The sequence below is a fragment of the Lepisma saccharinum genome, chromosome 13 (assembly GCF_977018435.1).
Source record: "Lepisma saccharinum chromosome 13, izLepSacc3.1, whole genome shotgun sequence".
In the NCBI taxonomy this organism is placed as follows: Eukaryota; Metazoa; Arthropoda; class Insecta; order Zygentoma; family Lepismatidae; genus Lepisma; species Lepisma saccharinum.
Genome location: NC_139241.1, coordinates 50,511,992 through 50,538,921, shown reverse-complemented (window position 1 = coordinate 50,538,921; position 26,930 = coordinate 50,511,992). Strand labels below are relative to the sequence as shown.

At 40.8% G+C, this 26,930-nt stretch overlaps 1 protein-coding gene across 6 annotated transcripts in view; it reads right to left on the bottom strand.

Moving 5' to 3' along the window:
• The window catches only part of LOC145997278 (uncharacterized), a 323,875-nt gene that overhangs the window by 59,440 nt on the left and 237,505 nt on the right, over nt 1-26,930 (bottom strand). For all 6 annotated transcript variants that reach the window (XM_083134158.1, XM_083134159.1, XM_083134160.1 and 3 more), the window contains 3 exons: nt 21,179-21,377; nt 15,307-15,415; nt 141-165 (listed from right to left, as the gene is read on the bottom strand). In XM_083134158.1, the coding sequence (XP_082990284.1) occupies nt 141-165; nt 15,307-15,415; nt 21,179-21,377 (333 nt within the window). The remainder of the gene's footprint in view (nt 1-140; nt 166-15,306; nt 15,416-21,178; nt 21,378-26,930) is intronic.

Below are 26,930 nucleotides of genomic sequence, written 5' to 3'. Positions count from 1 at the left end.
TGCATAAGTAAATGAAAGATAAATGCAACCATGTACAGTACGTACAAAGCTGTGCACTAGGAGTAAGCTGATCTCAAGCTTACTTAAAAGTATCTTTGAAGGAAAGATTATGTAAAAATTATTAAACAGACATTACTTACTCCTTTACTGGGATCATTCCAACACCTGTAATTGAACAGAAAAAATAAATTATAACAAATGATGTTGAAGTTTTCTTTACTCATACAAATAGAAAACTTTCTAAACATTACTTCTAGTGACAAACAGATGAGGTCCATGTGTGGACACACTTCACAGTACCCACAGTTCAAACCAAACAACTTTCTTAAACCTTGATTCGATCCTAGAACATGAGCCATCAATCAACAACATTGTTAACTTGCATAAATGCAACCAAATTGCATACAAACACCCTGAATTTAATACTAAATATTATGGTGATTCAAAAAGTTATTGGACATTTACAAACCAACCCTTTATTAAGGGAAAATATGCAAACAAGCAAATATTCACTCTTGGAAATAAAAGGCATTGTTGTGGTCTTGACCCATTTTTCTGCCAATTTTTGATTCCACAACAACAGCTCTTTGCCAGTTTGGATGCCAAACTCACAAGCTCTGAATTCAAGCAATATGTTTGAAGAAAGTGAGCCATTGGCCAGAAAAGGTGAAAATTGGATTGTGCCAGGTCAGGGCTGTAGGCTTGATGTGGCAGAACTTTGATCAAGCTAACTTAACCCAGATCAACCTGGAAGTGCGCACTGGAGCATTGTCATGGTGCTACTGTACCTGCTTTCAATTGATCATGTAATATTTCTTGTCTGTTAATAGTGATCGTATTGTACGTTGTGGTGGTTTGGGCACAGAATCATACAAGCAGATGTTGGGCTTACCCTTTGCCCTTAAAATATATCCAGTCTGACCATAAATACTGTGTGATCCTCACCTGGTATTCAAAATCAACAACTTCCCCTGCCGAGAATGAACACATGGGTCATTGCTAGTTGAGCTACACAACTGATAAAATGTTTGTGTTTAGCTTCCATGATGAAATGAGATTACAAAAACAGCATGGCTGTTACAGCACTCTGTAAGGTAGTGAAGTCTGTGGGCGAAATTTTCAAGACCCTCCAGAAGATTTGAATCTGTAAGAGGTTTGTGTATTGTACTATCCAGAGTTTCATTGACTCGGGGATGGCCATGCACTCTTAGGTCTCTGCAGCTGGTGAAAACAGTGGCGGCCTGTTTGCGCAGAAATCCTGTATGGAAGCATTTGGTGATGGCCCTATTGAAAGCCTTACAAACAACATATAGATCACTTTCTCACAGCTAAGTTAAAGTGTCAGAGAAAAGCACCTACTGGGGTATTATGCAGAAAATGAGCACAGAAGAATTCTGTTCACTGATGAAAAAAAATATACTGCTGAGGTTTTCAACTAGCAAAATTAAAAGATGTATACCACAAGTTTTATGAGAAGCTAGCATGAAGGATCCAGAGGGGCCACTGCTTCAATCATGCTGTGATGGGGTGAGTTATGATGGCACCAGTGAGCTTCATATGTGCAAGAGAATGGTAAAAACATCACCCGAGTGCACCAGGAGACAATGGTCAAGAATGTCCGCAAGACACACTTTCGTGGGCAGGAGAATTTTGCACCAGGTATTAAGACCTTAACAACCCTACTTCAAGCAGTGGCTTAAGACAAATGTGCCTGACTGCATTTCCCCCTCAGATTCACCATCTGGCAGTTCAGACTAACACTCTGGACTACAAATTGTGGTCTGTGCTTCAACAGATGGCTTGCAAGAATAGACACTTGCAATGCTCTCCTGTAAAGGCACTGGCAGACTTACTTCTTGATACAGTGCATAATGCAGTTGATGCGTAACCACAGAGACTTAGCGCATGTGTGCAGGCCAAAGGTTGTAATCTGAAAGTCTGTGGTGGTGGTTTGAAAGTCTGCTTGATACTCCCCTGAGCGACCTTTACTTAAATTGATTACAGCAGGCTTAAGCAACTCTCGTGAACTTGTCGCCAGCGAGTGTTCCATGCTGTGAGAGCAGGACCGCCCGCCATTAGGGGTGTGCGACGCGTGCATGGGCGTACTGAAGGAGTTATGGGATTAGAACCCCTCTTGGGCCATCATGTCATACAGCAAATTACTTTTTTCCCCACAATTTTATAATGGAAAATTTCTCATCCTTGCATCATTTTCAAATAGCACATACCACTGTTTGGAACGGCACAGCAGCATATATCAATCGTTGCACCCTCTTGTAGGACTCAATTCATGCCATAGCAAAGTTGTTGCTCGCGATTAACAACCACATTAGGTGTTTTCTACGAGAGTCATGTTCTGGAAGACTCCATTTTTTTCATTTGGTTGAACCCCCGATAGAAAAATTCCTGGGTGCGCCTATGGACGTGTGCCACCACACAGGGCCTCGCGCTTCCGAAAAATTTATATTATATTATTGCACCTTTATTCACATCATTTCTTGTGCAAATGCGGTCAAATTAGAGGAGAAGAAAGAAAATACATATTAGCGATAAGCCCCATTTGTAATCAGCTTACAGACTATAAAAAAGGAAATAGAAGTTTCAAACGCGGACTGCAGGTGAAAAGATTTCGTGAAAGGAAAATTTCCTCCATCCATATCACACTTGAATTTCTTGTTTTGACCCCAACCCTTTACCGATTTCCTGTTATAAACTTGATTGTTCGAGAGAGTACAGCACCATCGTGATCCTTTGTGTGGAAGCCGAGAGACACCAAATTTGAGGGTTCGTCGTCTCCCACTCGAAGAGACTGGAAGAAAAGATGACAAGAGGATAGACCGTGGGAGAGTGTGGAACAAGTTCGCAGCTAAATTAGAAGTAAAGTACTGGAGATACTTTTATTCTTACTTCCTCAAATCCGAGAGAAGGGAAGTTTGCGAATTTTAACCGATTTTACCACTATGTCAATGTGCCGACAAGTTTAAAGTCATTATTGTTTGAATCTGCTTATATATATATATATATATATATATATATATATATATATCAGGCGCGTATATTCTAGGCTACCTAGGCTATCGCCGAAGCCCAGATTAAATAGAAAATAATCGACTATCAAATGTGACTGATGCTTCACTCTCAAACAACGACCGCACGAGGAGAGGAGAGGAGGGGGAGAGTGGACCATGCTTCCTTATGGCCCGAGTTGAACGGAAGAAAAGTCTGCGCAGGGATTTTTCGTCCAAGGTTTGTTTTCCTTGTGCTCGCTCTATACATGGGGATGGACTCCTTTCCTTTAAAACTACCACCAGACTTCAGCGGTTAAATTCTTCCCCGACCAGCACCTGGAGGTGGTCGGTGACGTATTTGTAGTGGCTTCTTAGACAGGGAACTCTTCGTTTTACAACGGCGGTAAAACCTTACAGCGATGCCAATGCGCTAACCAGCATGGGAATTTCCCAGGTAAGGGAAATTTTGAAACTAAACTACTATTACAGGAACGGGAAAAGAGTGGCTGGCATGTGATAGGAAATTTGTCCTCTAGGTCAAAACAACACTGTCCCATCGAACTCGTGCAGAACTCACAGGTCGCTGACCTTCAACCAACCACGCTTTTCGATATTTTCAACCCCTCTGCTGCTTTGTTTATGGTAGGCTGGGGTAGACTGACTGGCCGGAGATGACAAAGGGCATTTTGCGAGTGGAAATCGCGTTGAAGGAAGTTAAGAAAATTAGGTTTCTTACTGTGTGGATTATCTTAAAGTGCATTGAGTGTGTGAATTACATATACATACAGGGTGATTCTAAAGGTAGGGTACAAACGAAAACCACAGATACCTCCCATGAAATAAGAGACGAAAGTGCCCCTTCCACTTTGCCGAGAGATGCCTCCGTGAGGAGCTAGACAACGCCGAAAACGTGTGAAAATGAACTTCACACCGCTCTACAGCCAGTACCAGTGAAGATAGAAAGGCGGAACAAAAGAAGTCAAAAGGAACACCAAAGTCGCCCATCCGAAAAACACCAGGCGGCAGCTGCGCAACGCATGCGCATGGGGTTCCACAAAGGAAATAGGAGTGTCCCGCAAGACAAGTGAAGGGAAAGGGTAGCGATCGACAACGGTAGGGACAAAAGAAGCAATGAAGCATGAAGTAACAATTGCACAGCGGGAAACAAATACCATGACTGAAACAGTGCAGTCGAGAAAAGTAGTGCGGGGTTGCAGAACCACGGGAGGACAACGTAGAACGAAGAAACACACCGAGAATGCAAGCAAAGTGGTCAGTGACACTCGACAGGCAACAGACGCGTACATGGTTCGTGGCAGAAATGGCGGCGCTGGCGGTGCAGCGCATGGGGAGTCCCCAAACACAGTGGGGAGACAGCGCAGCAAGAACAAAGCACGGTGCAACAAAAGAGAAAGAGGACCGGACGGGGAATGGTACCTGCCAAGGAGACAGCAAATGCGGGACGAGGGATTCCCCGTAGCAGCACCGAGGGGATGTCACACAGAGGTCGTGCGCCAGCAGGACAAACACAGCAACTACGGGCACAGGAGGTTATTGCCAATGAAAGGTGCACGTACAGATAGGACCACGTACACCGTACAGACGTTGTTACAAAAGTCGTGATGGGGCCGAATCAGCCTCTTAGAAATGAAGCCGGAGGCACATCGCTGGGTGGGAGGGGGCGAAATGCTGCTGGAGTGTCGTACGGACCCCACCACTCCGTACGGTGGACGACACCAATGGACAAAGTCTGAAAGTGTCCAGCCCGATCACCAGGTTCACCGTCCCCAGACCTGACGCGGCTGCTTGCTTCCGAGCCCAACCCAAGCCGAACAACTCGAGTCCCTCCTCGGCCGCAGCCTTCCGCTCCGAAACCAACCGTGGCCGCACACTGCCGCGTGGGAGTGAGACCGGGCCGAGCGAGGCTGGACAGACAAACTGCGTGGGACACCCGTGGAATGAAGCTACGTGGGGGTATGCACGTCTGTTCAACTGCTGGGTCACCCCACATTGGTGTACGCAAACACCACACGATCGTACGTAGTGCTCCCCATCGGCTCGAGCAAGACGGACGACGTACGTGTTGTGGGTGAATGAGCAAGAATGAAGGACACTACACGTGTTCCACGATGACAAGCCCCCAGAGTACATGGCCCCACCTGACGGCAGTGGTCAGGTAGTGAAGAGCACAGGCACGGGTGGCTCGGGAACGTCAGCTGCAGGCGTCTGTTCTGTGTACACAGTGCCATATTGGAAGTGCAGCGTGAGGGAGCGTGTCAGTGAAAGAGCCGGTGCGGTGGTGGTGTGCTTGACGTACGACAGTCTAGTACGTTGTTTCGAAGCCGCTGTGACCAGTGTGTGTGTTCCACCTGTGCACTGGAGTACAGTATTCCATAATTGGCACTGTCCTCACCGTACCATGGAACGCTACACATTTGTAGAACTGAGGGACATGCATTTTGTCTACGGCCTTGCAGATGGCAATGGTCGAGCAGCTGCACGCTTGTATCGCGAACGGTATCCGGACAGGCGACACTCCGACAGAAGGTTGTTTTCGAACGTGCACCGTACCCTTGGTGAATCGGGTGTGTTACGTGCAGGCCATCATGTCGGTCACCCAAGACATGTGCGCACCGCGGCGAGTACGCTCGCGTGGACGACACACCGTCCAGTAGCACCCGTAGCATTGCACGTGCAGTGGGAGTATCACAGTCGACAGTGTGGCGTGTCCTTCATGATGATCTGCTGTATCCCTATCATCCACAGCGAGTCCACGCGTTGCTGGCGGGGGATTACCCACGACGTGTGGAATTCTGTCAACGACTTTTGCAGTTTTGTACGGACGATCCCCATTTTTTGCGCCATGTGCTTTCCACGGACGAGGCATCATCCACCCGTGAGGGCATCTTCAATTGCCGAAACAGCCATGTGTGGGATTATGAAAATCCCCATGCAGCAGTCGAGGTGCACCATCAGACCCAGTTTGCAGTGAATATCTTGGTAGGTATCATCGATGAACAGATTATCGGTCCATACCTGCTTCCACCACGTTTAAATGGCCGCCTCTATCGCACCTTTCTTGCATCAGTCCTTCCAGAGCTGCTAGAAGATGTACCCCTCAACGTGCGACATCGCATGTGGTTTCAATTGGATGGAGCGCCTGCACATTTTGATGGCACGGTGCGAACCCTTTTGCACCGTACCTACCCACAGCGCTGGATCGGCAGAGCGGGCCCCGTCCCCTGGCTCGCCCGTTCGCCTGACCTCACACTAATGGATTTCTTCTTGTGGGGCCATGTGAAAACACTCATCTACGAGACCCCGGTGCCTGACCAGGAAACATTGGTAGCGCGGATACTTGCAGCATCGGCCGAGGTGTGTACCATGCCAGGGATTTTTGACAGGGTTCGCCAGAATTTCCTGCGACGTTGCAATGCCTGCATTGAATGTGGTGGTCGTCAATTTGAGCAACTTTTGTAACAACGTCAGTCCGACGCTCTAATAAAGCCATATGCCATATGATAAAATTAAAGGGGCTGTGTTTGACTACACAATGTCGAAAATGATACATTTTACTGTTGTAAAATTGAAGTATTTCAATGTTTATAATTTATGAAAGCTTTATTTCAACCTGCAGAAGTCTTAACACGAAACTGTTGGTAGAAGATGAACATTGTCTTGGATAAAGACTACTATTTTTCCGCAAATTTTCATCTAAAGGATCCGGGAAATTGCCAATCTTTTCTAGGTACCTTTGTTTCTCTATATCACTCAAAAATGTCAAGTGATTCATTTTGTATCCGAACTTTTATAGACTGTGTTAAAGGCGGAGCTACTGCGGTGAATGCGCACTCGTCTGGTCCCCCTTGAACATCCGGTTATGCATACGGTACTATGGACGTTAATATGAAAGGGCAAAGTGGAGATTCTTTTACAAGGAAATAGGGTGTCAGCTGTGTAGCATATGGTTGCACAGTTCGATCGGGAACAAATTTATTGAGTCAAGTATCACTTCGTAGGTTTCCGAAGGACGTAGAGAGACGAAACCTGTTGATACAAGCAGAACGAATAAAGGATTGGTACCCGGAAAGGATTTTTACGACTTGCAATTTGTTACAAGCATGTTGATCGTTTATCTGCGTATTGCGTTGTGGTGAAAAGCATGCATCTTAGTGAGGTTTCAAACCGAAGCGACACGCTACAGCAGTGGTTCGTACCGAAGTGACAAGCTACGCAGGCCCATTTAGTCTATAAGCATTTACCACTCATGGGAATCTGAGCGACACGGCAGCTTGTCGTGTCGCTTCGGTTCGAAAAATTTCATTGATCACTGAGGATTCACTTTTAAGTGGCAAGGAGATTACACCCCGAAGCGACAAGCAACAGCCCCTTTACTCTAACGGAAACAATTCACCTTGCATACGAGTACAACAGACCGAGGCAACATGTGCATTGCTCGTGGTGCATTGCTTCGAAAGGAAGCTTTTAGACTGCAGCGATACGCATCTCTTGGAAACCAACATTCAAAAATAAACAACACTTTCCGAATTAAAGCGACACGACAAATTGCAGGTGTCGCTTGTCGCTCGGACTGGGCCGTTTTATCACAACAGTGCACTGTGTTGCCCCGGCCTGTTATTTGATGAGAAATTAGAGCCATTTAATAAAGAATCTTTTTAAGAAATTGCTGCGCGTGACTGGTACGTTGATTACAGTGCAGAGGAAATTAAGTTCAAAATGTAAGGGCCTCGCGTCCCCTAACGGCGGCTCTGCGAGAGCTTTCCGCCTGCACCAGGCCAGTAACCAGCAGACGTGGGAGAGCCGCTTGTACTCTTTTCAAGGAACCACCTCTGTTTCTTCTGCCATAAGCACAATGCCACGCTTACTCATGAATACGCTGACGAGCGGTTTCAGACTGCACGAACATGACCGACGAAGCCTCCTGCCTATCTCATTCCTCCTTTCCGCCCATCCTCAATGCTACAGTGCCGTCGCTTGCTCTGCAAGAGGTTGCCATGTTGGGATTACCGCTTTTAGCAGTTTTTCACATATCTATGTACTGAACATAGAAACAAAGAGTAAACTTGGTGATTGACAATTTGCTTGGTAATACTTATGTACATAGATATAAACAGACCCTCTGATTAGGGGGGGGGGGGCAAAAGCCTGGAAAGTTCAGTCGGGAAAGAAAAACCTCATTTTATCTCACTGTTTTAGTTATATTGCATTGGTGGGTATATGTGTGTGTGTGTGTGTGTGTATATATATGACATATTATTTAAATACATTACAATCAATGCATCCGCCCCATAACAAACCAACAGCAAAAATGATATAAATTGTCTCTGATATGCGCGCGCTCCTTTTCCTCCAAACCAAACTGTTATAGCAGCAACTGTCTGAAGTACTTAATTGTTCTTACTTCTCTCTGGTAATTTACAATGCACTACAGAAAACAAATTGCGAGCCAATCGAGCAAGAAAATTTTTCAATCCAAATTTTTCAAAACAGTATTGATTTAATATGACAAAAAATTTCATGGGAAGCCATGGCATTCTCTTTTACAATTTCTCTCATTCAGATTGTTCGGTGTCCAAGGCCAACTCCCGCCGCCCCCTAGCTACGGCTATGAACTTGACAAGACTAAGAAAAGCAGATACCGCGAGCGAAACTAGCAAGAAAATTTTAAGAAATTTATTTTTGTTTGTATAGAATTTGAAGTCGAGGGAAGAATTGCCCTTCTGTGCCCCCCTGCAGGTGCTCCTGGCCGTCTGGAAGAAATGATGCAAGAAAGACGTGAAAACTAATTCCATTTTGAGTATCCTTTTGTCCTGCTACTCTTAATTTCTGCTAGTCTTGCTTTCTCTTACTACAATGTTTGCCCCCTAAAATTCATTTAAGTCCAAGGTTTGGAAAAGGCAATGCACTTCTGTCCCCTTGTAGTTCCGCCACTGCACCCCCTACTCCTGTAGTTGCTTTGAATTTTTATCGGCTTAAAATACTTCATTTTCTCCAATAATATCGTTTAATAACAGCGATAAGATTCCTCTACACTAAATTTCTAGGTGAAAATATAGCAATGTAGGGGCATAGAACGTCTAGAAGAGGGGGCAAGGTTGACCACACCTCCCTTTTTCGAAAACTAATATCAACCTAATTTCACACGTATAATTTGATTTCAGTCATAGTAATTTACATTAATGATTATGTAATGGGGGACGCAAGTATGCGATAATTTCAGATTCAAGTAGTGTTTTTGAGGGGGCAGCAATATTTTCTGTGCAATATGCCCCATGGAAAAATATATTGCTTGTCCTTACGTGGAAAAAATCTGTGAACGTCCGTGATTAGGGGGGGCAATTGCCATTCCCTTGCCCCCTCCCCCCTTGCGCACGCCTATGCTTATGTATCCCACTATACTCCCATGTTAACTGACGTTTCGTAGTTACTTTAAACGCCTAGGGATTTGTTAACCTCCTTCGCCCTGTTAATCCGTCCCTGTGGGTAGTTAAATCTAATGAACATTTTAGTTGAATTTCAAAGTGAGAATTTGTGTAATGCTTGAAATAATATATCGACAGGTTTGCAGAAAAACAAAGAGAAAAAGCACATCCTGAACAATTAATTTACAATAAAGAAAGATCAGAAAAAAAGAAAACATTTAATACACATTCTGAAATTACTGCTGCCACATTCAAGGTCAACGAGATGCGTGCCTGAACAGTACAACAGAACGTTCATAACAGTTCGATATAATCGTTTGCCCTTGCACAAAACCACAAAAAGGCAATTCATCGACGATTTTCAGTGTTGCCAAGTCAATTTTATGCACGATTATTTTCACCCAATTTTAAATCACTTCAAGGCCATTTCCCGGCATAGAATGACTGAATGAACATTTTTGTATTGGAAATTAATGTTTTGTGTAGCATGGTCGAAAGATTGGAGTGGAATTGAAGGTTTCGTTTATGGAAAATTAGAGGTTCAGGCCAGGAGCATGTTATTGTTTGATAATGCAGCGTTGCAAGAAATGCAAACGTACCTTCCTTTTCTTCTTCCCGAGATTATTGACCTTCACGGTTTTTGCGCTGGCAGGATAATTGAGGAGACCCTCTGGTGGTTCCTGTCAATGATAAATGTTCAGACCGACGCATCCGCGTGGCTAAAGGACTTGCCGGGTCAACGCCTAATGGTGGGAGGAACTTTTGCACTGTCGGCAACGAAATGAAATCTCGCCAAACAAATTACCCATCACGGGGAAGAAGACATGTTGGTATCATACACGCGTTTATGCAGGTTTGAATTTCAGTCTTCCGTTTCTTCATGTGGTTAGGGTATGATTTAGCGTCAGACCAGTGATCGAAACGTTTGGAGGAAAAACCAATATATTCGCTAAATTCTAGTTCTGAATGCGAAAGGATACTTGACACTAGTGACGACTGACGAGTCAGGCAACAGGCCGTCGCAGCAATCAGACAATTTCAAATGGCAATACTTACGTACAGGACCGTACATAAGAGCAATATTTAACATGAATCCAATCTCTCTACTGCTTTCAGAAATAATTTGCATGAATTTATATAAAATCAAGAACGAGTATAGTGTGCATTCAGAAGTAATGCATTGTCATACAATTAGGGCATTTAACCCTTTACACAAGAATCAAATCTGTTATTTGTAGAGCATGTTTTCCCAGTGTAACTTTACTTTCAAAGTTTAAAATAACCCAACAAAGCAGGTTTCGCCCAAGCAAATAAATCATCAAGTTCTGAATTTATCAAGGTGACGCAAGTAAATTAAGGCAAAAGTAACTTACTATTCTATTTTCGATAATTCGTTAGTACTGAAAAAGTAACGCGTTAACTTCGTCACGTTACTTCCAATGGCGCATGCTGAATCCAAGATTTTCACAATACTGTACAGTGGGATCCATGAGGATTACCGTGCAAATTAATCATGACTATTTCCATTAATTTTTCTCTTACATCCTATGTGTTTTTAAGTGATGGGATTTTTTTATGTATGCTGGTGCAGAAGTTGTCAACAGCTTGTTTTGAGTTTTCTTTTAATTCTTGAAGCTCTTATTGGGTCAAATAAAGTGCACGAAGATAGTGATGGACAATTTGCACGGTAATACTCATGGATCCCAATGTACAATATATACCTATTACTTTGCGATTGATAATTTCATTTTTTAAAGTGTAATTGAACACAATGCCACTCACTTTATAAAAAAATAAAAACAATGTGTGTTGTACTGCATTGTGGTAATTAATTGAATTCGTTCTGTTATTTGTTTCACCCAAATCATCATCGAGTCTCATTGATGCGAATAATCTAAAGCCATAAACTTCAAACAGAATAATAATGAGGAAATAAACTCATGTCGCATCTTGCACCTGTTCTTTGACATTTGAAATGAAATACCGACAATTCTAACTTCTTCGTAATAGTGCCTCTGGAAACCTGGCACTAAATCCATTATGATCTTTCGTTGTGTCCCTGTATGTTTCAACATCAAACGGAGCATGAAAAGTTCGCTGTTTGGCGGAAAACTTATGCACCATAACACAAACAACAACTGATGGACGACTGACACGAAGGAAACATTAAATGTAACTTTCCCTCTTTTTAATGGTACCACGAGCATGGATAACTCGTGACAGCATTGTCATTGCACAAGGAGCTGCATAAATAATACCAAGCAAACTGTCCATCACTTGTGCTATTCATTTTTCTCTCATTTTAAGGAATGGAACAATGTTGTTCAGAGAAAATGTTTAGAGGTGCTGTTGTAGGACCTCCAGTGAGTGGAACACCCTGTATGTAGTTTACTCGCGACAAATTGCAGGTCTATATGTATTTAGTTTACAAGGAAACTTTCCGTCGTCTGCCTGAGCTTTAATCAGGGACGAATACGAGTGACATTATTTGACTAGGAATTTAATCATAATTTTCCACTGCAAATAGTGGTGCTTCATGTATTTTGTCAACTGTATTTGTGTCATGAGATTGATTGAGTTGGTGAAGTCCACTTTATGCACAGCAAGGCTAATCGGGACTGGACCTAAAGTTTAAAGTGGGATCCGAACCACTAAGTGCCTCCACCGGGTATCGAACCCGGAACCCGTTGATTACAAGGCGACTACGCTAGCACTGCGCCATCGGGGAAGGCCTTTTGTGTCATGTGTTGCAAGATAATACTCTACGACAGAGATACATACTCAAAGCCCGTGACACCGGAACTAAACAAGTCGTATTCATGAATACGTACAGTCACCGGCAAAAAAAATGGGACACCTAGCTCCTGAAACACTGGCTTCCCTTCAAGGTGTTGTGTGTGTTCTCTCATGGCGGTGCTAGAAGTTGCCGTTGAAAATTTGCTATTCAAATTCACTTATCGCCGCAAAGTTAGGCAACATACATAACGCTTGAAGGGAAGCTAGTATTTCTAGTATTTCAGGATCTACGTGTCCCATTGCAGGTGACTGTGGATGGCTATTATTATTATTTTTTTAGAACAAAGAACAGTAAAATTTATAGAAACACTTCCATGGCACAATGTGAAATGTAAAGAAGTAAAACGTTTTGAAAGACTTCTGTCACCCATTTCGTGCACCAGTAAGATGAATGAAAAAGTAGTTTGCAACTTTTGCAAACACCATACTCAGGAAGACAAAAAGAGATTTGTTGGTCGCGTTTCGGTTGGTCATATAGCCCTGCGTCAACTTATCGGGCGAAGCGTGGAAAATCAACGTAAGTCTACGGCATAGGCTGCGAGAATAGACAAGGGGCAAACGCGACCAGGGAATCGCTTCTTCTGGACGAAGTTCGTACAGTGGGATCCATGAGTATTACCGTGCAAAATGTCCATCAGCATGTTCGTGCACTTCATTTGGCTTCAAGAATTAAAAGAAAACTCAAAACAAGCTATTGACAACTTCTGCACCAGCATACATAAGAATCCATCGCTTAAAAACACATAGGATGTAAGAGAAAAATTAATGAAAATAGTCATGGACAATTTGCACGGTAATACTCATGGATCACATTGTACCAGCGCACTCGAAAAGGAAGCACGAAACATTCTAAGTGAAACGGAATCGTGGTTTCAGATTTTGGAACAGTTTATCCTTTCATAAAACATGCATAAAACAACAAAATATACATGAAATATTCTACGAGAACTTTGTGAAAATGTAGGCAAGCGGCGCTTGTCCCGATCAAGCAGATTCAAGCAGGATGGACTCATACATTTAGAATGACTAAAGACAGTTCCGTGAAATCGGTATGAGCTGCGAAAAGGGAGGGGGGCTTATCTGTGGGAGCAATCACATTTAATGTACTCACATAAGCAGCGTTCGAAGTGGAACATGTTAGCTGGAGGGATATTTGGTCGAATATTGGACTTAGTTGGGGGATGCTCCTATGGTTTAGCATTGTAACAATGAATCAACAAGGGGGATGTTTTGCTAAAATCTTGCTAGCTGGGGGGATGCCATCCCCCATCAGCAAGGGGGGTTGGACTGCTCGAACAAGATACTGCTTCCACTGGTGTCACTGCACCAAGTTCAGTGCCGCTTTTCTTTCCTCCTCCGGGCAAATGCCCCTAGAAGAATGCCAAAACAGGAAGTACTGTGGAGATTCATAATCTCAAAAGGTAAATATGAAAGATCGCACAAAGAAATCCATTTCCAGACGTCTTGAAAGGTCGCAAAGGAAATAAGATCGTAATTTAAAATCACGACAGGGCTTCTTAATTAAAAACTCTCACAACAAATTAGATTTCGCTAACTCCATCACGATAACAATGCATGATATGTTTTATTATTCCGCCGTGATAATCCGTAGCTTGCCGTGCATAGTAACAATGGTTGGTGAAACTGAACTCAATCGTCAGCTCTTCAGGTGTTCTGTTCTGTCTTATTGCCCGAATTCCCAAAGCTTCACGCAAAGGAGCATAAGTTCCACTGTGTACAAATAAATTAAACATGAGCATTCTTTTATTTCTTCGTATGCTCAATCTGGGACGCGTCATGTTATCTGGGCGATTACTGAACACACTGATCAGTTACATGACAACCACCTGCACGTATAATGAACACACTATTTTGAACAAAATGGAATACAAAAAAGCATCAGAATTAGTCTGAACAAAGTCTGTGGCAGCGATGTTATACTGAAACTCAAGTCAAAGTTTAAAAATTCGTCACTGCTGATCCTTAAAGAATACCTAAACATATACGTCTTGACTCACTCCCGCAAACCTTTCTAAACCTGAAATTCTATATAATCTTCAAATACACGATGTTTCTCTTCACCATCGAACAAGTATGTATCAAGAGGAGGGGGTTCAGGAAGTCCGGACCGTTCATCGAAAGACTTACCAAGCACTAAAATTAAATAATCAAAATATACTACATCTTTAGCATTTGTTGTACAATCGACGATTACTTATTTCAATACGTGATGTTGCATCTCTATTATTATACCTTCTTTTTATCTATTTGTAATAAAAATATTAACTAATTTACGTGTTTCAAGTATTATGAATTGTATTAACGTATTAATTATAAGTATATTATCAATATACTTATATACTTATAAAAGCTACTAACATATTAGTAATAAAAAAATATTATTTCTGAGAGGCTTGGTTCGGAACCCTACCGTCTGCCGAAATATATTTCTAGATACGTGACTGCCATCACTCTGATTTCTTTTAAATATCATGGATGATCAACTTTTCACTGGTTCTACTCACTTTCATATGGTTTCCACCTATCAACAGAAAATGCGACAACTTCTTTCAAGAGACCGGTTTACATTTGGTCAGTATACGGAACACGTAACTGTGGCGTGTCAAACTAGAGTTTGCTGTCAGTTCTACTACAGTCCCTTCTTTGACGGTTGACTGTTTACACGCATTCTACTCTCTTCCAAATCAAGCAGGAGAGAATGGATCCTTTTGTGATCATTGACGTCAAGATCGTGTGAGTAAGAGAGATTTGAACTGTTATGAGTTCGAGTTTTTGTTTTACGTTCACTTTATGCGCAGATAGGCTAGTCGGGACTGGGCCCACAGTTTAAAGTGGGATCCGAACCGCTCTGTGACTCGAACCCGGGACCCCTTGCTTACAAGGCGACGGCGTTACTACTACACCATCTCGGAGGGTGTAGACCAAAATTGATCGTAACACAACAAAGTATAGGGGGCTTGGCGAAGGTAGGTGTATGACATGCTTGATAGATAAAGTAAATTGAGTTTCATATTACTGCAACATGAGCATGTACTTACTTCTCACTTTCAGGTACAGGTGGTTCTGGTTTCGTATCAGCTGCAGGACCTCGTGGTGGATGGCGTCTTCCACGGAGAACCCGTTGATGCGGACTATCTGGTCCCCTATCTGCAAAAGATTATCTCTTCAGTAAACAAACCCAGATAATGAGAGCTTCAGTTGAAGCTACACAAAGATTAATTATGAAAAGGTTCAAACTTTCAGCAAAATTACAAGATTTATATTTATTACTAAGAATCAGTATAAATTTATACCAATTATACAAGGGCTGGATAAAAAGTCGCGGCAACACTGCTGTCATGCGCGAGTCTGTGAGCCAAGGGGTTGCCGTAACTGATAACTGAAGATTGGACGAGCAAGTCTGTAGAGTTTTCTTTTGGTGAATTAATGCGTTGGGCGTGTGTGTTGTGTGTATGCCACTGTTTATGTTAATTGTGAGAGAACATCATAGCTTCATGCAGTTGCGTCGTTGATATGGTGGCGTGATTTTTACAATCAGAGGTGAATATGAATTGTATTTGAAAGTCAAGTACTGTATTTATGGCTAGCGTTATATGAATTTTATGCTGCACTATAAATCCTCATACTTTGTAAGGCGTGCGGCTCCCTAATCCTGTATTTCTCTAGGATCGTACCTATCTTTATACAACGTTATTTTACGGCAAGTAACATCTTTTTAGATACCCTGGTCATTATTACGAGACTAAGCAAAATGCAGAACTACATATGGTATATATCGTTATATTTGTATCTTGAATCAGCGCCACAAAAGCTGTAAGCGCAATGGCTATCAAGTGTGTTCACAATACGCTCCGAAGTTTGCCGGAAACATGGCAGAGGGCGTGATTTCGCGGAAAGAATTGTGGGGGAAGTTGTTCGCTGAATATCACCCATCCCTATGTAAGGATTATGAAGATAATCACATATTATTGGAACTGGGGAAATATGACCATACATGTGCGTATGTCGAAAAATCAGTAAACGATAAGATGAAACATTATCGACTGGTTACGCAATTAATGCAAAATGTTGACCAAAGCAATAGGAAGGCTTTAGATCCCACCCCATTTTTCCACATCCTCATCCCCATGTTCATTAAGGAGTGTTTCTCATGGCTACCAGGAACTTAGTTTTTGCGGTGTATTGGGACTTCGGCGCCCTTTCCGTCCCTGAAGGTCACCGCAAGGAATCCTTGAAATTGCGACCGAGATTTTGATCAAATTCATTCGTTCGCTTGTTGCAACATTATTGGACCGTGCTAGGAAACCTAAAAATTACTGGCATATTTCATCTCCGCCCAGAGATCCATACGCAACATCTCTTCGATTTCTCCAAGCATCAAGGCAAACGAGGCAATAGGAAGATCAGGGGGAAAGAGAAATGGGAATGTAGTTTTGTTTTGGCAACACTGTTGTAGCCAGATTATGTCTTCGTCAAAGGTTCCTTCTACTTCTTGATTTTTAGGTAATCTTTCTTCGTCCAGGTCAATCGCAAGTTGATATATTTTTCTTTTTGCAGTTAGGACCCAAATTTCAAAAAAGTGTTGGAAAATCATGGGGGAAATTAGTACTGAAATAAGTTGCAATGAACTGGTAACAATGTTTATTAAATATGACTACTTTGTATTCGCTTAAATCCTACTTTTCAAGTTACCATGAGTATCTTTTCATAATTTTTCAATTGCAATTTTTGGTCTCAAACTTATATTATCTTAACTTTCTCTGGTATAAGGTGGTATTTTCAGGGGTGTGTGGGCAATTCCCACTGTAGAAACTGCACACGCCTTATCTTGGTGCAATATTTAGTCATTGGAGGAGTGCTATAATGCTTCGAATGAGTTTCTAAAATCTCTTCTCTCCTCTGGAACTTTTCTCATCGTTAACCATCAAGATGTTCTCTTCAACGCAGCTATATGTGCATGAAGGCTGGAGAACATTCTCTCAGAGTGGTAATAGGAAAGGTTAAAACAGTCCGCAGAAAAATGGTCAAATGTTATTTGAACAAGATCTGGCATACAATGTTCTAGTCTAGTTGCTCCAGAAAAAAAATTCGCACGTCAGTTGGGCAATAGGTCAACGAAAGTAATATGATCAGCTTTTGAAGTCTGAATTGTAAAACCAGCGTCTTATTTTTTCCCCTGAAAACATTTCTGCAAAGTGAAATGAAGGGAGACGTGGAAATTATCAAGGTTTTATAAACATAGAAATACACGAGGTGAAGTCGTTACTCCACCACTGGTAGAACATTAGTCACATTCTTATTCTTTACTATAATATCAGTTCTACTGTCAATTAAAATCTCAGGTGTGTGTGTGCATAATTTGTCCACCGTAATCATTCGATCTAAAAGTTACATACAAGATCAGAATGGAAATAAACTTTAATAAAGTAAAACAGTACAACATACTGAATTCAAACAAACTTCAGAAGTATAATAGTGCAAAATATCCACACAAAAGCATAATAATTGAAAGAAAAACAGTGATATAGGTACCTATAATACTGGTGGATAATTTGTTTGCACATGTAACTGTATATCTTTGCTGAAATCTACGAATGTACATTTTTCGTGTAAAAGTAGTTTCATTCTATTCAAGGTTAAGTTAGCAAAAAGTCTGGAGAAGGTAGTGGCATTATTTTTTTTACAAACTTACTCTAGATTACGGTTTAGCACCACAGTTTTCGAGGTTACACAACAATAGGCAGAGTTTTCGTGGTGTTGAAACTGACCGATACAGACGACAAATTCTTGCGTGACTTGGCAACTGTGCGCAGAGCGTCGGTCAAACAGGAAACGCCAATGCTTGCACGCAGAATCAGTGAAGCATTCAGAAAACAGGAAGGTATGCAGTGGAATGGGATGGGTTTGATGGGGGGGGGGGGGGACGAAATAAAAAAAAACAGTGTTGAAAATTCAAATGGCCCTGCTCCGACAATAGCGAACGAAGTGCTGAATTGCCTCAAGTGTCGAATGCAACGCGTTTCAAAGGAGAGAAAAAAAGTACAGCAGAAGAGTAGGACATGTTAAAAAAAAGAAGAAAGAAAAAAAAGAGAAATCCTACTCATGAGGAATATTCTATTCTAGGGTCAAATATGTTTACAGCTTTAGTCATGGCTTTACTGTTTAGAAAATTCAATTTATTTTTAACAAATGCATTATTTTTGTGTCTGAATTACAACTTATCAGAAATGGCCAGTACTTTCCGTAGATTAGTTTTTATTTCGCTCACAATTTTGGAAGAGTTCAGTTGTCTCTTCTTGCCAACTACAAATCCAATCTATGCTTACAAAAATATTCTGCTGCTTTGGAAAGGCACAATCAAGCAGAATAAAGTTTACTTTCGAACGTTCAAGACAATTTTGTAGGGGTGTGCGGGATCCCGAAAAGTCGGGACCGAGATCGGGAAAAAAATTTTCCGTCCCGATCCCGACTTCGGGAAATGACTTCCCGACTTTTCGGGATCCCGAGCAGTCGGGAAATACCGAATGGTCATTTTAAAAAGTTGTCAATTTTCGACGTTTTCTGCATTGGAAGTGTCTGGAACTTATCGGAAATTGTTTGTTTTTATTCCAGAAATGCAAAAACAATCACTTGAGTTGAATTACGTGTAGAATTAGAGATTTTCAGAGCTTCGGGAAATTTTGAACATTTCCCGTCCCGAAAATTCCCCGAATTTGTCGAGAAATTGCGATTTTTTCCCCCGTCCCGATCAAAACATTCTGTAAGCACACCCCTTCAATTTTGTACTGTAGAAAAAACTTTGAAAGTGAACAAACTTGGCCAGTTTTGTTGTCAATTTGACTAAAATATCAGATTCCTTATTACCTTTAGGAACTTTTACATTGATATCATTATCATCATTATTTGTGAAATTAATTTACAATGATAAACTACAGAAATTTAAAGTATCGAAAAGCGTTGACAGAAAATGAGGTTTCCACAAAAAGTAACGCGAATTTAAAGATTATTTTCACTACACATTTCCAGTACATTAGATGAAAAGTTTGTAAACATTTAGTGAACAAGAACTAAAGTGACGGAATAAATATTTCTTTTAAATCATATCTCGATTACGAAGTTTTATTCACTTGTAATTTCAGTTTATTTAATTGTAATTTAGTGCCCACTGTAAATGACGTAAAAAAGTAAAGCCAGCCACTGTGCATTGCACCACGCCATGAAGGCGCACAGGGGATGTGGAGGGGTGTGACCAGCACCACGTTCCAGCCGCTTCCCCTTCCTCACGATTGCTCCCACCTACCTAGGAACACTGTCGCTAAAATCCCACCTAGCATCACCCATAACGACCTTTTTCTACTTCATCAAAAAGCTAGTTATTACACTGACTTGGTTTTTCCAATTGTCTTTCCATTAAAATCTTTGTTTCCAATACCTGCCTCCTCTATTCAGTTTTTATCACGAAAAACATAAGCATCTATGTCTTAGACAGGATTCGAACCCAGGACTCCAAAATGCGTTGATCACACCGCCACGGTGGTCGGTAACTAATTATGTCAATGCATATGTCTTTGTACGTAGCAACATCAAAATTGCAAATGTCGGCAAATGAGGTTGTTAGAAACGATATACATGACATTCATTCCATATTTTCCACATATTTCTACATACAAATGGGCCATTTTCACAATTTTTCGGCTTTTTGTTGGGTAACGCAGACGTATTTCTAGAACAAACTTGAAAATATGATTACTCAAAAAAATTAAGTAATTTTTGTCTTATTATTTTCCTGTAGTTTACGGTTATTACAAGCATAGGAAAACAGTTTTTCGTTGTGACGTTTCAAGAGAACACACGCTCCCTTCATCAGACATTTATTTTCATTTTCACTAAAGATACAGTTATAACAATGGTTAGCAATTCTTGAAATAAAAAGAATCCGTTATACAATGGATGTTGTCAATGTTACATTGTTGTAATATAGCAACTTAACTGTGAAAAGAAGCAGTCTGTTTTATTTTTATTTCAGATAAAAAAATTGATCACATTATTTTTATTTAAAATTATGAATCCCAAATATTACCAGGTAATTCAAAGTCATCATTGTTTTCACAAAGTCTCTTGATGTTTTCTGTTACATTAAATTTTAAAGATGGTGGCTTACTCCATTTGTGAAAACGAAAACTGTTTTCTAATGATTGTAATAACCGTAAACTACAGGAAAATAATTCTACAATGCAAGCAATGCGTACATACAAGAAAAACTATAATTTCTATCTTGCTGTAGAAGACCCTTTACGTTGTCCCGAGGATATAGGGTGTGTGGAGGTAAAGCACGGTACATTCTCGATATTTTTGGAGATGTGATCAGCACCACGTTCTGATCGTCTTTACTCCCAGACCCATTTAGTCCAAGCTGAGTTACTTTGTGTAGTACCGAGCCCAAAAATTTCCGAACTTAGATCACCCTACCGACTCCTATACGTATCATATTATTTACCCTGAAAATTACAGCGGAAAAGTCAAGGTATAAAATCTCTAATTCTGATAATAGTAACTGAAGGTAAGCAGCAAGATTTGAAAATACAGTGGAACCCCGATTATACGTTTCCGGATCTTACATTTTCCTACATTATACATTCAATCTTAATGGTCCCAACACAGCAAAGTGTTATGAAAGTTTCCTCGATTTTACATTTTCCCCGCATTTTAAGTTTCCTCAGTTAAGTTACCCCATTACTGTGAAGAAACTAAAAACATAGAACGGGAATGAAGAAAATCACCGGAAAATATTATATTCCATACTTTTTTACATATTTCAGTGATATTTTCTCCATATTTATGTACATATTTTGCCTTTTTTGGCTCATGGAAATCTCAGCTTTAGGGACGATGTCGAAGAAATTTACTCACCCTAAGTCCTTGAACATGAGCTTCGGACCCGACGTCCACTTCCGAGACGAAGAACCCCGTTCCGTGCTCCCGTCCGCCCCTGATGGCAAATCCAAAACTGGCATTGTTCCTTCGGAGAAGCCGCACATTTCTCATACGGTTTGAGGTGTAGGGGACCAGCAGGTTGTAGTCCATCTGCAACCGCGTGGGCACGATCTTCCTGTAACAAGAAGAAACATTGGTCTATGTAGACTCACTTCCCAGTAAAAAATAATAATAATAATAATAATAAAAATAAATAAATAATAGAAAAGTAGGCTAAAAATAGGTGGAAATCCATTTTATCCAGCCACATGCTGATGTAAACCTATTTTTCAGTTGTTTTCAGTCCAATCGGCACTTCCGACATGGACATGGTTCCACATCTTATGAGGGATACGTAAATATCTAACTCACTCTCTGGCCTTCAGGTTTATGGCTGCAGCAACGCAAGCTGTCCCTATCCTGAGCAAGATCAATCCAATGTTTTCCATCCTCACAGATTTCCTCAACGTTAGCCCTCCATCTTCATCTGACCTTCCTGCAGGTCTCTTACAATCAGGTTTCCAAACAAGAATCCTGTAAACACTTCTTTCCTCTCACATTCGTGTCACATGGTCTGCCCACCTAAGTTTTCTAGATTTAATCATTCTAATAATATCTGGACGAATACAAATTGTATAGTTCTAGATTACGTAAACCTTCTCCACTCACCTGTCTCCTCCTCCCTATTAGGTCCAAATACAACCTTTGTCAGAAAATTTCCAGGACTGAGCTCGTAAAAAATAATTTATTCAACTTAGGAACTAATGGTCCTAGGTTTTGTCAAAATAGTCCCCTCGGCTATCTATACATAGCTACCACTGTTTCTGGAGGTCATGGAAGCAAGCGGGGAAAGCTTCATCTAGGATGCTTCTCACATCTGTCACAAAACCGTTTGTATTGCTACCAATATATTCATGACGCTTCCCTTTCACCGGTGTTTGCACACGGGGAGACAAAAAATAATCACATGGTAACTGGTCGGGTAAATATGGTGGATGTGGTAGAGCAGATACACGATGCTTGGCCAGATATTCCTGGACTGATAAAACAGTATGTGGCCTTGCATTGTCGTGCAATAAGAACCACTACCCAGATGCCCACAAATCAGGACGGCGCCGCAGAGTTTCTTGACGCAAATGTTTTAGGACGTCAATATAAAGTTTTCTGTTTATCGTTTGTCCTTCAGGCAGATATTCATGGTGCACCAACCGTTTAGCATGAAAAAATGGGATCAACATTTTCTTTGGATCATCTTGCACTGAATCTCTGCCCTTCCGAAACCTTTTGTGCCATTCAAAGATACGGCTTCTCGATAATGCCTTGTCACCGAATGCTTGTTCCATGTTTCACTAGGAGTTTCCCAGCTTAACACAAAACTTAATGTTAACTCTCTGCTCGGAATGCACGTCCATCACGACACTTGTGTAACTTCCAACTAAATGCGCCAACAAGCCAAACAGTGGGCTGCTAAGCACAGCCCTGCCACCTGGTGTGTTTACATGGAAACACTTGCAAGGCCATTTCTATTCAGAACACATATCAGGTGACTGAATAACACCCATTTCTTGCGTTTGAATATCACAGGTAAAGAATAAAAAATCAGTCCTGGAACTTTTCTGACAAAGGTTTTATTTTCCTAAAGATTTTATTTTCAAATAATCTCAATTTATGTTCCTCTTTTAATGTAAGCGGCCAAGTTTCACAGCCATATAATACTAACAGGCAAAATTACTGTTTTGTATATTTTAACTTTTAGCTTCTTAGATTTCAATTGAAATATGGGATTAAATATGAACCTATAATTGTGAAATATGAGAATTTGCATTAAGCAAGCGGCTCACGAAGCTAAATAAAATGCATTAGGCTCACATGACACTAATTGTAATGCAAAATTAAAATAAATACAAAATATGGCTTTGTTACGAAAACAATGGATTACCAAACTTTTCCAAGAACTGTGGCTGACACTGACCTCAATATTGCGTGAAGTAATTGGGGTAAATTAAAAATATGCAATGGATTTCATTAAAATAAACAAAGTACAATTGGAACAGAATAAATGAATGGAAAATCTTTGACATTTAACACTAGATGGGGAAATGTAGCAATATCATGAATATGGAATATAAAATATATCGGAAAATGTTTGAGAATACGGAAATTATAGGCAAAAATAACTAAAATGTGTAAAATATGTGCTAAAAGCTAATATGTCAAAAAATATGGAAAATAAAAATAGCACTTTTCGAGCCTACATAACTCAATTATCAAAGATAATGCGATAATAACATTAGAATCTTCTGAAGATGCGTATTTACATATTTCCTGATAATGAATTGTGGAACTGTGTAACAAATGATACCAAAGTCTGACGATCTGATGGGCACATCAAAAACCTTTATAATTTTTTTGAAAAAAAGAAAACAAAATACACTGGAAAAGGTGAAAAGGGAAGGTTCCACAGAGTGATCTTGTGGCGACACTTTCTGAGCACGTCTGGCTGGAACCAGTAAATTGCTGCCAAGCAAAAACATTTGATCTTGATGGGAAAACCGCATGAATAAAGGTAGAAACTGAGAGAAAAATAATGGTTAAGCGTGGTTGTTAGATGAATGACGAAAAAAAGTTTCTTTTTTTTTTTTTTTTAACACCATAAGACTTTCCTCTCACTAACCTAGTAAATCCAAACTGTTACGAGAAAAATCCACGAATTATATCTGAATTTGTATGTGCCTTGGCCTTTATCCTTGGGGAAGAAGCAGCCCCAGAAAAATTAAGGAACTCGTAATAAGTGGCTATTTGAGGGTAAAAAGTACAGAGCGTTCGAAAAGTCCCCGCACTCAAAGTTTGAGAATTTTTTGCTTATAATTTATTGAACTTGTCAATGTAATGAATACATACATTTGTTAACTATATCTTGAAATACACAAAAAATAATTTCTAAACTAAATGTGAGTAATACTGCAACACTGACAAGGCGGCAAACCAATTTCCGCGCGTTGAAATAACCAAAAGAATATTGAAACTAAATTTGAAACAATCATTCATTACGGTTTTACCTGGTGCCGGATCATCGGGAAATAAGCTTCTCCATTTCTCCACACATCTCGTATGACGTACTCAAAATATGTTTCCTACATAGCGATTCGCCCACCGAGATGCGGAGCAACGTGGCAACAGCCCCGTGTAGTTGGCTGCACTTTTTGACACTCGGTGCAGTGCAGGTGTATCCAGTGTCAGGGTGGTGCAAGAGTGGTGCAAGGAAATTACGTTCAACCAACTAGACGGAAAGCGGTGTTCAAGTTCAGAATATGCAACAAATGCCTGTCTGCTGCTTTAAACGGTCATTTGATTATTTAGCACGCACCACGTGACCACACACCCTGCAGACTTCTGGCACGGAAACTCCGTGCTTCGGTACCGCGTGTTTCCCTGTAGTGGGCGTTACACCATTTGATTTCAATAGAAGCAGACAACAGAAGTTCTGTTGCTGTCTGTTGCCGCATTTCCCCTCGTCTCAGTGGGCAATGTACTTAAAAAAGGCATTGTTGTCAAACTGTGATTGTACTTCTCACACGTGTAACATCAGTTCTGCTCTAAATATAACAAACTCATTCTTCAAGATCATACCAATCCCTACTGGCAGGCTTGCCACCTCATCCAGTATGAGTGCCGGGACTTTCCGAACGCACTGTAGTATTTCCATGTCTTTACAAATTCATGTAATTTATTGATAAAAATGTCCTTTGCTTTCAATGTTTCGAAAATATTTTTCAAAGGACCATGCTCATGGATAATATGTTAGCCTATTCTTCTGATAAAAATCATAGCTTTTTGCGCCTCTACTGTTCTCACAATTATATTGTTTTAAAAAAAATGCTTCGCTGATCGGCCTCAACGCTGACAATGGCATTGGTATCCCTGTACGTAGATATTAAACTATAGAGTTTGCAACACTACAGTAGCCACAGCAGCAGAACTTACTGATGATACTGCGATTCTATTTCAGCCCTGCTGATTAGGGATAAAGGTATCGTGCATAGAAGCTTATCTGGGTAACACTTTACTATACCTGAGACAGATTTCTTCAAATTTACAGGAGAAAGTACTTACGCAAATCATTTTCTGTGGCGTTGTTGATGTTCGGGAATGTAATTTTGATTCATTTTAATGCGAATGCATATGGTTTTGTACGAAAATATATTTCCGACGCGCTATTGCTGCTGCCGCCATTTGCTTCCTGCATGAGAGCACAATACGCTCTCGTATTGTCCGTATATGCTAAATTGAACGAAAGGAGTGCTAATGGAACCAAACCTAACAGGCCTAACCTAACCTAGAAGGCATACCTCGTCCCCGTGATGGTTTGTGGGGCTATCGTGAATTTTTGGGCTAACGTCAATGGTTTTTCTGGCTCAAGGAACGATCAACGGTAAGCTATCGCCATGTTGTGTGTGGAAATAAACAAGAACAGTAAGTACTCGTAAATGTAAGAAATATACATTACTTTCCTAACAAATTCAATTATTTCACCTAAATAAGTGTTCCGGTATGCAGAATAGTACGTTAGCAATGTAAAAAAGTGCGAAAGAAATTATTCCCAGGTGTCTCAGGTATAGTAAAGTAGTACCCTTATCTGTTATTGGATGGTTCAAGGTCCCCGTTCTCATTCCTTGCTTCCCCTGGGTCCGTAGTGTTGGGCGAAATACACAGATGTTTTATCAATAGCCACAAGATGGTGCTAATGGTTGCTAACGCGAAAACGAACTGACAGAGAACAAGTAGTTCATTCCTTTGACTTGGTAGAAAATAATTATAGAAAAATGTAAGTAAAAATGAAGTATTTTGCAACTGAAATACTGTGGGCCAGCACTGTTGGGACTTGCTGCACTGGAATGCAAGCGCGTGATATATATTACACAGAATACGCACAATAGTTGTGTGCATAATGAAAATAACCGTACTCTCTCTTTATCCTAGTTTAGAATTCAGTCACATTTGTGTAATATCTTGGGCCAAATGTTCACCTCTGGAAACGAGCAAGTTAATAATTATATTTATTAACACTGTGAGAACAATGTTATACTTTTATTGCCAAAATCGGCACTAGATGTTCTCCACGTGTATTTCTTTTGTAATGACTTGCAGAGAAACAACCACCCTGAGCATGTTGCGGCTTCTTGGTTCAACAGTAAAATAAAATTATGGTTTGCTAAAATAATTATCATAATAATAATAAAACTTAAGATGTTCTTTCAAAAATAGGTAGTTGCTTAGAATTTTATAAATTCTATATTTTCTCTACTAAAAAATACGAGATTAATTATAATTTAATGAAAATGTTGGTTTTGATGTAATCTATGATAAAACGGCCTGATTGCAAAAAGTAATTTAATTACTTTTTAAAAATAAAGTAAGTGAATAAGTTCCGTTTTGGGCGTAGAGACTAAAAAGCAAGAGAAATAGGAGGAGGTGGGCGTGCGGTCTAAGGCGCTGTGCTTTGGACTCCGACTGCGGGACGGCATAGGTTCGAGTCTGCCTGGGTTTTCGGCGTGTGTATAGAACCGGTGGCAACCCACCATCGTGAGGAAATTGGGGAGCTACGAGTAGCGTAACCTGGTCATAAAAATCTATAACGGCTGGGGGTTCGACGTGCTGACCCCACGTCACCCCTTACCGGTTGAAGAAC